Source organism: Cucurbita maxima, unplaced genomic scaffold (genome assembly GCF_002738345.1).
Source record: "Cucurbita maxima cultivar Rimu unplaced genomic scaffold, Cmax_1.0 Cma_Scf00010, whole genome shotgun sequence".
NCBI lineage: Eukaryota > Viridiplantae > Streptophyta > Magnoliopsida > Cucurbitales > Cucurbitaceae > Cucurbita > Cucurbita maxima.
In genome coordinates this window covers 5798849-5814830 of record NW_019272026.1, presented here as the reverse complement: position 1 = coordinate 5814830, position 15982 = coordinate 5798849, and the positions used below count along the sequence as shown (strand labels likewise).

The window sequence follows — 15982 nt, the reverse complement described above, 5'->3', positions numbered from 1 at the left end:
CATATGAACGAAACGAAGTTTGTGGAGTTTATATAGTGTAAGAAACGAGGCAGAATTCCTAGGGCAAAACTTTAGCGGCGAGAAGCGTGGTAACTGCCCCTGCCCCTGCCCGACCATGTCATATGTGAGCAACTTGCCAACTTGCACTTCTTTGTTTTTGTTTATTTTTTTTTATTTTTTTTATTTTAATTTAATTTTAAACGTTGCGTTTTAGTGCCAATAGAATGGAGAGACAATCCTTTCCAAAAGAGGAACTCAACCCAAATCTAATTCTGGAATCCAACCGTCAATTTTGCGTAAAACCAGGGAATCGTGGAAATCAACGGTCAGACTTTATTTCTTCCTTTTAATTGGAAATTTAAAATATAAGCACCATATAGGATATGCACCGGCAATAGTTAATAAAGTCAAATCTAGTGAGAAATTGTTAGCATGTAAATGAAAATTTGTTGGAATTATTTCTTAATTTAATAATGCTACTATAGTATTGTTTTTACTTCTCTCCACTCCCTCCTTGAACTGGATTCTACGGTTAAATTTGATTCTAAACAATTAACAGTTCTAAACAATTAATTTGATTCTACGGTTAAATGTTAAATTTGATTCTGACGGAGAAGAGAGGATAGAGAGAAGAAGAAAGTGCATTTCCCCTTTCATATATATATATATATATATATATATATACCAATAACACTGATAAGTAACAAGAATGTTAGAAATTTTGGTTAGTATTACAAGGTGGATTTTAATGTCTGTACAAGTGGGAAATTTTCCCGTCAAGGAAACCGACATCGATAGCCACAAAAACAAATTGTAGGAAACTATTTTCAAAGCTGAGGGGGAAATGAAGGGGGAGTCCCATATAGGTGTGGCCATGGGAAGAAAAAGGTAGGGCGGCCATGTATGTATAGAAACTATATCATCATATTTCTTGGTTTTTAGCTACAGGGTTATGTTATCCAATTTCAAGGGCCTAAACACACACAAAAAGTGAACCAAATGACTGTACATTTATACAATGCCTTCAACCTTCACTGCTTCCATAGATTTTAACTCATCCAACAGCCGCTGGATCTCGAGTTCGACTTCCCGTACGTTTCTCCTAATTTGCGTTGCCTGCACATGTGACAATTACAGGAATTTTCTGGCGAATAAGATAAGAACTCCATACAATAGCATATTTTCAACTTACTACAAGGTCAAAACAGAGAGTTCTAGTTTAAAACGATCATTTGAAAACCGTTCCACTTTATACCTTGAGATTAAGTTCTTCCTTACGCTTTTCATAGTCTGAACATCTACACAAAAAGGGAAAAAATTAGTGCGTTTTATACTTAACAGTTCATTTTCTGCTGATCTGAGACTTCTGGATTAGATAAAGTTTATTTCTGAACCATCAAAATATACTTCCTCTATTAACTTACTTTGCACGGAGCTTCCTATTTTCTTCCAACAAAATAACAGCCTGCTGATTTTTTGGTTGATTAGCACGAACAGACTGCAAAGACAAAACATTAAAGTTAATTTGTTTCTCATATAAAAGTTGAAAAATAGTCTAAATTGTGTGCATTTAAAATATGATGCAAAGAAAAGAACCACTGCAGGGAGTGATTATCAATTCCTACTTCGGATGACTAAACAGAACTAGCTTGATGGATAGGAATGCCAACTACTACCGATAGAACACAATAAGCTCAAGAGTTTTGTTGTGAAATCCTACATTGATTGGAGAGGGGAACGAAAAATTCTTTATAATGGTGCATACATCTCCCTAACAGACGCATTTTAAAACCTTGAGAGGAAGCCTGAAAAAGAAAAGTCCAAAGAAAAAAATATTTGCTAGCTGTGGGCCTAGGCTGTTACAAATGGTATCAGAGCTAGACACTACACAGTGTGCCAGCAAGGACGTCGGGCCCCCAAGGGAAAGGTGGGTAGATCGTGAGATCCCACATTGGTTGGAGAATGGAACGAATCATTCTTTATAAGGGTGTAGAAACCTCTTCCTAACAGACGCGTTTTAAAACCTTGGGTTGGAGAATGGAACGAAACATTCTTTATAAGGGAAAGCCCAGAGAGGACAATATCTGCTAGCGGTAGGCTTGGGCTATGCTCATTACACTGACATTGTCATAGAGAGAACTTGAATAACACAACGGAAAGGCAAACCATGAGCTAAAGTGAAAAATAATAAAAAATGCAGAATAATTTGTCCAAAGCCATTTCACCTGTCCATCTTCTACCAAAACATCTGCCTTTCTTTTGATACATACTCCTGCACCAACAAAAAGCTTTAGAACTATATAGAAAGAGGACATTAAATAATGTGATGAACAGATGTTGGACTAACTAGGTACCTTCTCTAGATTTTCCCTGGGATTCCAGTGTACATTGTTCAGACCTCCCACGTGCTCTTTCTCTAACCTCTGTGACTGTAACTGGAAAGCATTGTTTCAATATGTGAGGATTTTCTGTACCAGCAGGTACTGTGATGCTGGATGGTATCTGTGAGGATGATGTCACGCGAAGTTGTTTCTTAACACAATACCCAAGGAGTCCACAATGATAATCCCTGCCAAATAATTAGGCAAAATGATGGGGTGACCGAAACACTCCGTAAAAAATACTAAAGCCAAGTTACGAATGCCTCCATTAATCAAATTACAGAAATGGAAACAAATTGGTCTTCATCGCCTTAAATTTTTAGCAATTAGCATACCAGTACTCCCAAGTCATCTCTTTCAAACGAGTTTCAAGTTTCTGGAAAAGAGAAGTTCTCTCAAAGTCTTGTTTATTATGTGTAGGCTCAATAAAATTTGCTTCGAGAACACCTTCAGTTATAGACGAATATCAATGACCATCATCAGCTCACGTGTCAAAAAGAAAGGAAATTCCGAAAGCAAATGCCCTACCAGCAACGCCTCTTCCTCTATTGTCTGAATAGCTCACAACCCTCCAAAATGGCTGCAAATGACACAAAAAGGAACTAACTCGATGCATTGTGTAAATGTAAAACCAAATATGGAATAATAGACCAATACACAAGTAACGAGAAATAGTAAGATCTGAAAGTGCCAAAGATGAGAAAGAAATGGGCGTTGTGCCTGATCAATGATCATGAAGAAAATTTTAGCTTAAATATTGAAAAAGAAGTATCATACTCATTTTTAAACAAAGAACTACATATTAATAAGAAAAAGAAAATCACCCAGAAACATATGAAATGGAAAGGGAAAAAAAAAAAAAAAAAAAAAAAAAGCTCTAATGGTTAAAATGAGGAAGGGGAAGGAACGATGATATGCTTTTGGTTAGAAAAAGGTCAAGAACAAACAGTGAAAGGAAACTTACCAGAATCAAACGATTTTTGTGGTACACATTAAAGCCGTGTATATTGACATGTGGGGCCTCCTTCAGGAACCCAATTGTAGTAACAACCACACCCTGAATAGTAAAAAGAGTTTTATAATTTATAAGATGTTTTTATTTTCTAATGAGATAATTGATGAGAAGGAGATGAAATACAGAAGTTTACTAAGCATTTGAGACACTTAGTTCTCTTTAAAAGCTAAACGCCCAAATATATGCCTACTCCATTCTCAGACAAAAGATTAATTGTACTTACTACATTACCATATACCGAAAGAGGAGGGTCGGAGCAGTTATCGGACAAAAGATTAGTAAAAAAACAAACAAACAAACATGACTAAAAGATTAACACTACCTCTACAAATCCACCACTTTGAGGCTTATACAAAATGTATTCGATAAATTTGAGATCATCGGCAAGATTACGATGCAGAACAGCCCTCCCACGCAATACTATTTTGAAATTCTCCGATATCCGCAAGTACAAGATGGATAAATATTCCTGAGAAGCATCGAGAGTGTAAGTACAAAACTTGAGTCCTACAAAAATGGAGCTGTAATATTCATTTTGCAACTCAAGCTTACACGAAGAGAATATTGCAACTGATTAGCAATGTGCTGCTCACAGATTGCCTTCGATGCACGCAGAGTGTCAATTTTTTTAATATCTCTACCAATGAAAATGTCCTGTTACCACAGAATAGAAAAATCCTCCCAATTAATTAAACAGTCAATTAAAAGAAGAAAAACAAAAGGATGCAGTTGAACCTCTGGATCTGTATCAAAGTCCAGCTCCATTCTGCGGTCTCCATTATACCACAAATTATAGATGATTACTTTTGTGCCATGAGACCCAATATCATCAAACTGCCACCAGAGTCAAAATGTACACATGTTGATGCACCATTGAGAAGCTTTCAATAGCTTAAAAAATAGCCATCAAAATTGGTTTGTACTAGAGAGCTGCTAAAATATTTCCTTACAGTCAAAGATGTTCAATGGAAAAATAATACAGCATACCTTACAACTTGCAAGTTTTTAAAGCATACCCACATACGCTATAGAAATTATTCATTAGTTTGAATTTTCACACCTTCAATTGATGTTTTTACACCAAAAAGGAGAGGCAGTGAAAGAAAAAGACACTACCTTTATTACCCTAATCAATGGTGTGTAAGGAGGATACTGTCCCTTGTACTACCAAGAGATAGGAAACTTGAGGCATCATCAAAAGCAATATTGTTCATGGGGATAATGATGAAAATAAAGCAACATGCTGCCGGTAAGGAAGATCTTTCAAGAGGCCACCGGGATAGAAGTTGAAATAAAAAATCGGCTTTAAGGGAAGTCCTAGTCAGCTTCCAATGGCATGCCCGGATGAGCTTTTGAGGGGATGGCTATCCAAGAAAGAACTTTTGAAAAATGGTGGAGAAAAAAATTCAAGGGAAACTTATTAAATAGAGAAATTTAAATAGTCCAAGTAGAACAATGGAATTTTGTTGTCCAATATTTTTCATCAAGAAAGAAAGACGTAACTTCAAAGACTATTTTGTGGTTTATTTGGAATGAGAGCAATGACAGAATCTTTAAAGATAAGTTCAACTTTAGTTAATTTGTGTGAGCTTGTTCAATCCATGACTTCCACTTGGCGTAGCAATAACAAGTCTTTTGTAACAATTCTACTTTCAACAGTAAATTAGATCGGAAGGTGTTATTTTATTCTTCTGGTCTATTGTTTCTTTCTTAAAACAAAAACAAAATATAAAGTAAGAATAACAATAAAAAAAAAAAAAATTAAAAATTGCAGATAGCAATCTGGAAGGCTGCCGAAGAAATTTTTTCCCCTGTGGACTGTTTCGTAGAGGATTGAATACTAAAAAAGATTAAGAAGAAAACTGGTGTTTTATGCATGGCACCAAGGAAAATGCTGAACATATATTCCTCCATCGCTGTTACATAAATGTCAGGAGTTCTTGTTTGGAAATTTACAAGTCATGAGTTCTTTGAAAAAACGCAAAGAACGTAATTCATCTGTTGTGCGGCCATGATATGAATACGAAAAGGAGGATCTTGCATGTATATGCTGTAAAAGAAAATCTATGAACTGGATCGAAAAAAACTCCAGATTATTCAACGCAAAGGGAAAGGATTAGATGAAACTAAGTTATTCTTTTTCAAGGCTAATCTTGGTTCTACAGCAACTAGAACAAAATCAATGTAGTTCAATGTCAAAACAAGCTTAAGAATCCAGATTAAATTAGGGAACAAAAGGCAGTTGAAAACATCTTACTTGCTTAAGAAGTTCAGCTTCTGATGAGTATGGCGACCACTGCAGAAGTGTGGAAAGGTTAGACATAAAATGCTCCTTGCCATGCAATATTTCCATTTTGCCACTTGCTTTGTTATATTCATAATCTACCTGCAGTACAAACAAGAAACATCACCCAAATCACCCAACAATCCCAAAGGTAGTTCGCGAAATGGCACTCCCACAAGAAATAAATACTAAGGTCATCCCAACGGAGGAACAAATAAATTGAGAAAAAAAAAAAGAAAAACCCGAAGAGATAGCTATCCAAATGTTTTTACAGGCCCCTCGACTCCCCACTTGAAGCCCACTCAAAAGGGGCGAGAATCATTCTATACCACAATGTATCGATCTCAATGAAGACAGACACAACCATTTGGTCAAAAGAGTCTCGTTACGTAATCTCAAACTCCCAATACCCAAACATCCAAGGTCAATAGGCTTTAAGACCACCTCCTACTAAACTAAACAATAACCTCTTCCCACGTCGACCCCCCTTCCCACAAAAAAATTATAATCAACCTCTCGACATATTTACAACCTGAGATCCTAAACAAATATTTGAAAACTTCTTTCCAGCCCCATCATAACATTTACATTCATTGCCCTCTCCTCTTGTTGCCAGGCTCTTTCTCATACATTCACGATTCATTGGATTTTAATTACGCTAGCAAAAAAACCCTATATTAGGTTTCATGTGGCCACCCCTTTAAAGACAAAGCAAAGTTCTTATGATTTATGCTAAGACAGCTTTTTTATGATGCTACATGCCATACCCTCAGCTGGATATAAGTTTTTATTGTTCATCTTTTTCCTCGAACATGCAAAACATCACAATGGTAACATAGCATTTGAAGCAGACTAAAAAATTAACTTCAACGCATAACCAAATATAATGATGAAACAATAGCCAGAAAAAGATATAAGCTACATAAAACTGTTTAATGAGAAAGTGAAATTACCATAGGCACTACAATTCTGTTGTAGCCTGAACGGCTCAAAAATGTATAGGATAGAAGACCAATGCTTTGCGTTGATACCCTGAAACATGGAAAATGAACCTCATTTAAAAGAAGGAAAAAAAGTCTAGCGTTAATCCCATTTTATCAAATAAGTTACAAAAAGAATAAAAAATATAAGTATATTATTTGCAATCATCTGTGGAATCAATGAGATGGAGAAGTTCAACGATCGTTAAAAGATATACCACCATTTATAACCAATACTAAGATATTCATATGTACAATTTGTAAAACACATCAAATCTGGAGCCAAACCTATTATTCACGTGTCGACTGAAGACAATGACATCTGCACCAAGTCTCATAGTGCTTGTTTTGAAACCATTTCCATCTGGAAGGCTACAAGTGAACCAATAAATGCAATAGGGAAGAAAGAGCTTAAAATGTAAGCTTATAAAATGATTGCAAATTTCCATACATTGTCCAATAGCTGATTTTGACTTCTTGTCTGAAAATCCAAAACTCATACACCTCCTCATTGCTTCAGGATCCATTCCACCTCCATCATCTAGAAAAAGTGGTCAAATTTTGAAAGTGTAACTATTAGGCAGTCTCATCTACATATATAGCGAAGTTGAACAGATTAAATGATAAGGGTAACCTAATAGAAAATATAAACTTGATACCAAAAGGCATGGGGACAATTTGATGACAGTACCTTGAATTAACAAAGCAGGACTTCCATCTCTTGCATTCAAGATTTTATCCACATTGACAAAGGTAGCTCCATTGGGGATCTATCCATTACATAAAATAAGAGTAAGAATTTAATCGTAGACAGAAAAACACACCAATACCTCAATTTAACAAGATTAAAACCAAAAGTGCTTTATTTGCAATTAATAAGTGATCAACAAGCACTTGAAATATAGTGAAAAATATGCCTAATCAAAGTTTTATTTAGAAAGGTGGGGCTACAGGGAGGGGAAGAGAAATGGAAAAATGGTTAACCAAGAAAAATAAGATAATATCCAAAGTAAAAACCTTGTTTAATAAATTTTAATTAAAATTAAACAAGTATACTGCAAAAAGACTCGTGCAAGAAAATAACCTCATCAACAGCATTATCAAGCAGCTCCGCAACAGCTGGAAACAGAAATAAAAAGAAAATTTGGTTATTTATTTATAAGAAACAACTGAATAGAAACGATGTTTGATGTCAAGAAACAATTGGGAGATTGTTTCCTTGAACGCTGATTTGTATCTTTTCATCAAGCGATCAAAAGAGGATTGAGCTAATTGAATTGATTTCACCAAATAAAATACATACAAAAATGTAAACAAACAAAACAGTTCAATACCTCCAAAGGCCCATTTGTGTGAAGTAGCATTCGAATGAAGGAACATAGGGTGGACATGGAGATGGCCTTTGGAACCTGCCATCAAGGTGAATGACCATCAGAAACAAAAGTGAATCCAATGGCTCCTCACAAGGCCATCTAAATAAATAGTTCAATCCTGCATTACTTTGAAATGACTACTAGTTTTCCGATCCAAGATAAGATGATTTTTCAGACCATAATAAAACTAGGAAAAATCACAATATTTAAATTAAAAAATGGTGAATCTGATATGGCAAAATGGAATAGTACTTTGAACAGTGACTTTAGCAGCAACTGCATCATCATAGTTGCCAGCTTTCCAGAACTGTCGACAAACTGGTGCAGGACACAAGGGAGATGGGGATGTAAGGCCAGAATCATCAGCTGGAGATGGCACCTGATCCAATATACTAGAGCTACTTTGACCAGCACTCAAAACATTGGGGCTCCTATTTTCATCAAATCTTTGACTGACAAATTCAGTATTTGGTTTTTCATGTTTGATGACATCTTTCTTCGTGTGCTCTTTTGGTAGCATCACAGCCCCAACAACATCTGGCTCCAACTTCACGGCTTTCAGGTTTGATCCTTCCTCATCATCACTTGACAAGTCCACAATGTCAGCTGATATCATCCTGAGCAAGACACAGAAGGGTTGTTCTAGTCAAGCCAAAAGTACTACCACACGTGTATCCTAATAAACATTAACAACATGATATTAGTTCGTAGTTTTGCATAAGAGGACTCAAAGAAGTTACAAAGCATGAGGCTTGAAAAAACTTATCCACAAGTAAATTAACCAAAACATAAGATTGGCTTTTTAGAGAGAGTTGCCCTCATTAGTTTGCCCATTTTGTCATATTCTTGGTCGGAAGGCAGGGGACGGCTTGGACCACATTCTTTGGGGACGTGAGTTCACAAGATCCATTTGGAATTCTCTCTTTCAAACATTTGACTTATGCTAGCTCGTGATTAAGCCAAAGGATCCTTTGGTCATTTCGGAAAGGAAGACCCAAAAGAAATAGAGAGATAAGAGTAGAGATATCATCATGGCACCAAGTCTAGGAAATTTCAATCCAGAGGTGTCTGGCATAAAAAACTAGAAGACCAAGTTCTAGCATAGAGCGGTGTCTTGCATAAAAAAACTAGAAGAGTAAGCTTTAGCATGGAATAGCTGGGATACATGTATAACCATGGAGTTCACCCCTAAGAGCTTCGGTGTTGATACAAGAATGACAAAGCTCCCATACGAAATTCTTGCCTTAATGGGATAAGGGCCGGACTGTATATGCTGGTTAAGATCTTCTTTGGTAAGTCACGAAGATAGACAAAGCCTTGGGCATAAATAAAAGCGATCTCGAGGATAAGATGACTAAGAAAGCTTAAAAAAATTCAAAGTTACTACCTATACCAACAAAATGTACCTTCCTTTTCGGTAGCTCAATCATAAAAACTACAAAGTTGAGAGAGTTTTATATGAAGCAATTCTATGTTGGGTGACCCCCTGAAAACTTTCCTAAGAACCATGTGAAAAGAAGCATGTGAGTGAAGACAAAATCTGTTGAAATGACTCAAGTTGATTTGTGGAGATAGTTACACTCTTAGAAGTGAGAAGTAATGTGGTCATGTCACGGTAGATACAAGGGAATGTCAGGGCACATAGGAATCGAATTTGAATTTCGAATTTGGTCCAAATCCATAGAGGCATTACAAAATGATGTAAGAGCGATACTTCTCCTGGTAGGATGTGGTTCAGGGACAAACCAAGGCAAAAGACGGTGGGTATGTGACACGAGTAAAGGAGGAGTACATAAACGAACCAATGCCACATCCGAATGAGAACAATCCTGAAGATGAAATGGATGACAAAGGCATAAAAGAATTGAAAATTATTATCTATACCAACAATGTGCACCTTACTTTTCGGCATTCAATCATAGGAACTCCAAAGTTAAGTGTGTTTGAGAAAGTTTATGTTGCGTGACCTCTTGGAAATTTTCTTAGACAACATATGAGCGAAGACAAAGCATGTTGAAAGGACTTATGTTGGTTAATGTGAATAGTTTTCACTTTTAAAAGCAGGAAATACCATGACCATGTCACAAGGGATCAGGAAAATGTCGAGGAACACAAGCACCGTATCCAAAATTTGAATCCTAATCCAAATCATGAGTATGGGGCGTTACAATATATTTTGAGTTAATCAATAAGTTAGGTCAAGTAAAGGAGCCATGGGGCTAGGGTCGAGTAGGTGAAACAAGTTGAAGTGACTAAACTAGTAGGTTATAGAGGGACAATATGACTTATGAGGCATGGCATCCTTTTTGAGTTGTCGTGTACAAGGGTTAAAAATTATGCTTTGTGCAAGTTGGGGAAGGTTTGGGAGGACGATCATTCATTATGATGTTTGATACAACAGTCAAATTTAAGGTTAAGGTTTGAGACTTGATGGTAAGAAGTGTGAGTAGCCTATTCTTGAGGAATAGTGCAAGATTTTGGAACCAACATGTGAGTGATGCAAGAGGATCCAATGGTGACACATAGTGAGACTGCTTCTTCCGCCATAAGAGGTACTTTCCCATGCAGTCAAAAACTTGATTGAATGATTAACGAAAAAAAAAATGTGTCAATATTGACAATAACGATAAAGCAAGCTGAAGATGGGACGACAGGACGACAGGACGACAGTGACGGGTAAAAAAAAAAAACCAAAAAGGAAAATCCCTTAAATTTGATGCTAACCTACATCATGTCTATTCATTAGAGGGTTATGATGGCAATCTTGATATAACCTCCACATTCACCACCGATGTTCTTGAACACCTCCATGCACCATTGGTCAATTGGTAAATTTCAAACATTCATCCATCCTCGAAACAAGTGGACTTTAAGATACTTAAAGCAGGCATCTTAGCTCCATTGCCCAATTTCCCCATATACGTCCCACCACAATCTTTGATATTGCCCAGCCTTAGTCTTTATCTACACCTGCAAGTACGGCCTTGTCCGATTGTAAAGGGTTGATGGACCCAAAATTGTTGACTTATTGTTGCAAGGCTCTTCAAACCTCAACCCAATCATCATGAAAGAGTTTGCTTAAAAATAAAAATAATATTAAAATATTAAAAAAAAAATTCTGCGCATAGGACGTCAAAGGTGTCAATCAAAGGTGTACCGAAGTTATGTCTAGGTGGTGACCTTGAAGGCTTGGCCTAAAAAGCATCTTCAAAAACTTTCTAAGAGCTAGATAGAATTGTCTTAGAATTTTTTTTAAAAATATTGGAAATTTCTGAGAGCAAATATCATGAGTGTGTTCCAAGATTTTTTTTTTTAAGAATGGAGTTATCCATGGCAACCTAAACGAAACATACATTTGTTTGATAATTAAAGAAACTAGATGCCTGCATTTGCAGACTTTTGTCCTATAAGTATAACAACTGGACTATATAAAAGCATAGCAAGGGTGTTATAAGAAAATCCAAAAAGGGAGCGAGGGTGTTATAAGAAAATCCAAAAAGGTTCTCCCTTTCATAATTACTGGGAAACAAACAGCTTTCATAGAGGGGCGACAAATCCTCGATGCATCCCTCATGGAAAATGAACTTTTCTCGAACTTGACTTGAAAAGGGCCTTCGACAAGTTCAGTTGGACTTTCATCGAAATATTCTTGTAGTAGAAGGATATGGTTCAAAATGGTAGGGGTGGATAAAAGGATACATCTCATCCACAAACTTTTCCATCATCATCAATGGAAGAGCGAGAAGGAAGATATTTGTCACACGATGTCTTAGACAAGGGGATCCACTATCCCCTTTTCTTTTCATGATGGTAATGGATTATCTCAGTCACCCACAAACAAGCAGAATACAAAAGATAGATAAAAGGTTTACAGATTGACAACGAAACCATAAGCATCAACCACCTTTAGTTCGTGGATGACACAATCCTATTTTCTGATTTGACAGATGTCTCTTCCATAAAAAATAAAAATAAAAAATAATTAAAAAAAAACATGATCAAGACGGTAAAAACCATCGAAGGACTCTTTGGACAAAATATCAATCTCCAAAAAAAATATAGAATATGGCCATCAGTATTAACACAGAGACTATTGAAGAATTGGCTAACATATACCGATGTAAAAAGGGTGAATGCAAAAATATGTACCTAGGATTACCCTTAAAAGGAAACCACAAACTTTTTACCTTATGGAAGAGTATTATTGAAAAAATAGAAAGAAGGTTGCCAACATGATCATCATGTTATACTTAAAAAGGCGAACGACCCACACTATTACAAGCCAAACTATCCAACATCCTCACTTGCTACACGTCTCTATTCGAAATGCCATAAAAAGTTGCTAGGATATAAAAAGAAAAAATGTCTAGTGGAGAAAACTTAGAAAGCCTAAATATATTACTATATGCAAAAATCAACCCCATCCATTGTTCTATCTTCCGCCAAAGACATTGAAAGTACATAAAGAAACATCAAAACCTCATCACCAACCAAATTCGCCATGGGATGGGTGATGGAAGCACATCATTCTGGATCGACCCATGGGTTGAAAACACCACGCTAGCCTTGCAGTACCCACTTCTGTACAGACTCTCTCACAGCAAAAGAGTCACGATCAAAGAAACGTAAAATTTGTCAACAAAATTCTGGAATCTAAAGCTTGGTAGGAACCTAAAGGATAAGGGAGCAACGAAATGAGCCAAATGTCTTAACCTTGCCACAATGATATTGTCAAATAAAGCAAACTCATTGACTTGGCTTCCCAGCACTGACGAGGTCTTAACTACAAAATTCTTGATGATGTAGTAAAAAAAGTAGAAGTAATAAATTCTACACTGGCAAAGATAGTATGGAAATTACATCACCTAAAAAAGTGACGTTCTTTCTTTGAGAAATAGTGCATAAAGTCGTTAGCACAAGTGAAAATCTACAAAAAAAAAAAAAAAAAAAAAAAAAAAAAAAAAAAAAAAAAAAAAAAAAAAAAAAAAAAAAAAAAAAAAAAAAAAAAAAATGTCTTACCTTACTCTATTTCCAAATTGGAGTCCCATTATGCAAGAAAAAAATAAACATAACCACTTTTTATGCAATGTAGATATGCTCAGAATTTCAGGAAAACGATTTTCAATATTCAAATGGCATCTCACATTTCCAAGGGAAGTAAAGGATTTGTTGGACATGGTCTTAATGTACCAGCTTTTCAAGAATGCAAAAACTCTACTACAAGAAAACTTCAACATGAATTTCTTTCAGAATCTATGGAAAGAAAAAATCAAAGAATATTCGCGATAAGACACAGACTTATACAAAACTCTTCGACATTGTTGTTTATCAAGCTATCTCTTGGCGTAAACTGTCTAATATTGTTACTTTCTATAATTATATCTTTCTTACTGTAAATTGGAATGAATTTTTAAACATCATGGATATTACATCCTTTTTGTAAATTTCAATCATCAATGATATTGTGAGATCCCACATTTGTTGGAGAGGGGAACGAAACATTCCTTATAATTGTGTGAAAACCTCGACCTAGTAGACGCGCTTTAAAAACCTTTAGGGGAATCTCGAAAAGGAACACCAAAAGAGAACAATATCTGCTAGCAGTGGGCTTGGACTATTACAAATAGTATCTAAGCCAGACACCGGATGGCAGCCAACGAAGACTCTGGCCCCCAAGGAGGATGGATTGTGAGATCCCACATTGGTTGGAGAGGGGAATGAAGCATACCTTACAAGGACGTGAAAACTTCTCCTTAGTAGACGCGTTTTAAAAATCTTGAAGAAAAGCTCGAAAGGAAAAGTCTAAAGATGATAATGTCTGGTAGCAATGGGCTTGAGTTATTATAGATATTATCTCCTAAAAATATATATATATATATATATATATATATATATATATATATATCTTTGTAAGATGAGTTGGAATTAATGGTGGTAGATTGGTGATGATTGAGGTCTTTGAGAGGGATTTCCAACCAAATTTAATCTCCCAATTGGGTACAAATGAGTATATTTAACCCACCATTCACTCCAAACTTCACAATCTCGACATAATGTCCTTAAAGATTAGATATCTTCTCCACCCAAAGCATATATTCAACAAGACGTGTTTCCTTGAAAACTATCTAGTTTGGTGGTGCTTCAAGAAGAGTAGAGATGTTAACAAAGGTGATAATATTTCCTCAAGTTGAGAGTAAAACATATTTCCATGGGGGATGTTGCCAAAGTTACAGCTCAAACGAAGGGGAAACACCCTATGCCAATGGTTCAAATAATATTTTGGAATCTAATTTGACATCTATTGTTCTTGATATTCCCTGCAACAAGTCATACCATCGCTTTTAAGAGTAAAGATTCTCCCCACAGATTAACACAGACCTTTTCCGCACAGTTTTTCCTCACTCACAGGTCTTTTAGGAGGTTACCCCAAAGTCTTTTAGGAGATTACCCAAAATAAGATGGCTTCAAACTAAGCACACTTAACTTTGGAGTTTTGATAATTGAGTCACCTAAAAGAAAATTACAAGCAAATTGTACTTTTTGATAGAACAGGAACTTTAAAGTTAAGTGTGCTTAGCTTATAATAATTCAATATTTGATTACCTACTAGAAATCTTCCTAAAAAGTATATGAGTGAGCCCATTTTTCATTTAAAAAGGTAGGAGATCGAATGATCGACCTTAAATACTAACTAGTGTGATAATTGTTGTGGGATCGTAAGAGAGAGCACGAACCTTAATGAAGAAATTGAACTTGTCGTGAAAGAAAGACTAGAAAGCCTATCTTTAGGGCAAGCGGCAATTCTAGCCGCTGGACGTTTGCTTTCTGCTATGGGAGAAGCATAACGAACGGCATGAAGCGCCTGGAGATAAAGTGAGCAGCCAATTTCCAGTCTAGAATCAATCTTCCGATAGTCGGATTGAACAAACGACGATAAATAAGAACGAAATGACGTTCTTCAGTAATGTCTAACGATACTACTCAAAGACAATCCGGCGAGATGCGACTGGAGAGAGCAGCTGACGTTTGCATGCATGCCGTCCGGCGACCGGCGGATGGAGAAGAGAGCGATCAAGAGGTTTGAACGCTTGCGAGCGGCGGAACAGCAGGGTGAAACCGACGTCTAGGGCAAAAGTTATGAGTTATAGTATATATAGTTGAATCTTCGAGAAGAATCTTTAGTTTTGTCTTTTTCACCTAATAATTTTACTAAATTTCGATTTATACTATAAGTTTAAATTTATATTCGATATTTGATTCTCCTAATATTTAGGTAATATTTCGTTGTGATTGTCATGGTATTAATGTGTGATGCGATATGTTATTTATTTGTCGTATATGGCTTCTAAGGAAGACCATTCTCATGAACAAACATTAATACATTTCTCTACCTTAGTTATATGATTAAATTACGTATAAGTAGCTCACTCAATGTAAAATCGTTCACATGATTGAATTACCGAAAATTAAATATGCACTTTGTCAAAATAGATATTAATTTTTAATCATTTCGAGTATCTATTAATCATCATTTGTGATGATGGTACCTAAAATTTGGATAAAGATAACCCTAGTATTCCCCTGCATCTTATAATCAAGCTATCAAAAATAAACATGTACTTTGTTGATATAAACAGTAACTTTCAATTCTGATTATCATATACTAATAATTGCTTTCATTCATATGTAATATTCATTCTTTTATGTACCCCTTGTTTACTCGGGCGTCATGTGTTTACCAACTTATGTCTTGCTTCGTCGTCAAACCACACCTTACTTGAGACATTTGCAATGCTTATGCCTAGGATTCAGACATGGATTCAATACTTGATGGGCTCGACATTCTTCTACACTGTTTATGACATAGTTATGTTACTTCTTGTTTCTAAGAGTGGAGATTGTTCTCATAAACCAATGCACTGTTTGTGGCACAAGTGTGTGTGCGCGCG

At 36.0% G+C, this 15982-nt stretch overlaps 1 protein-coding gene across 2 annotated transcripts; it reads right to left on the bottom strand.

Moving 5' to 3' along the window:
* Nucleotides 1-697: 697 nt before the first annotated feature.
* On the bottom strand, nt 698-15147 carry LOC111485617 (protein MICRORCHIDIA 6). 2 transcript variants are annotated; one of them, XM_023132580.1, is made up of 20 exons: nt 14768-15147; nt 8286-8709; nt 7995-8069; nt 7745-7779; nt 7352-7430; nt 7112-7201; nt 6949-7024; nt 6634-6712; nt 5654-5782; nt 4132-4230; nt 3949-4050; nt 3719-3865; nt 3346-3438; nt 2910-2961; nt 2717-2828; nt 2355-2569; nt 2226-2272; nt 1425-1498; nt 1256-1298; nt 698-1116 (listed from the first exon to the last, which is right to left on the bottom strand). In XM_023132580.1, exons 2-20 carry the CDS (start codon nt 8647-8649, stop codon nt 1012-1014), a joined length of 2016 nt encoding a protein of 671 aa, XP_022988348.1. In that variant the 5' UTR covers nt 8650-8709; nt 14768-15147; the 3' UTR covers nt 698-1011. The 2 variants fall into 2 exon arrangements, with proteins under 2 accessions (XP_022988348.1, XP_022988347.1); XM_023132579.1 differs by having other exon boundaries at nt 8286-8650.
* Between the last annotated feature and the right edge of the window lie 835 nt (nt 15148-15982).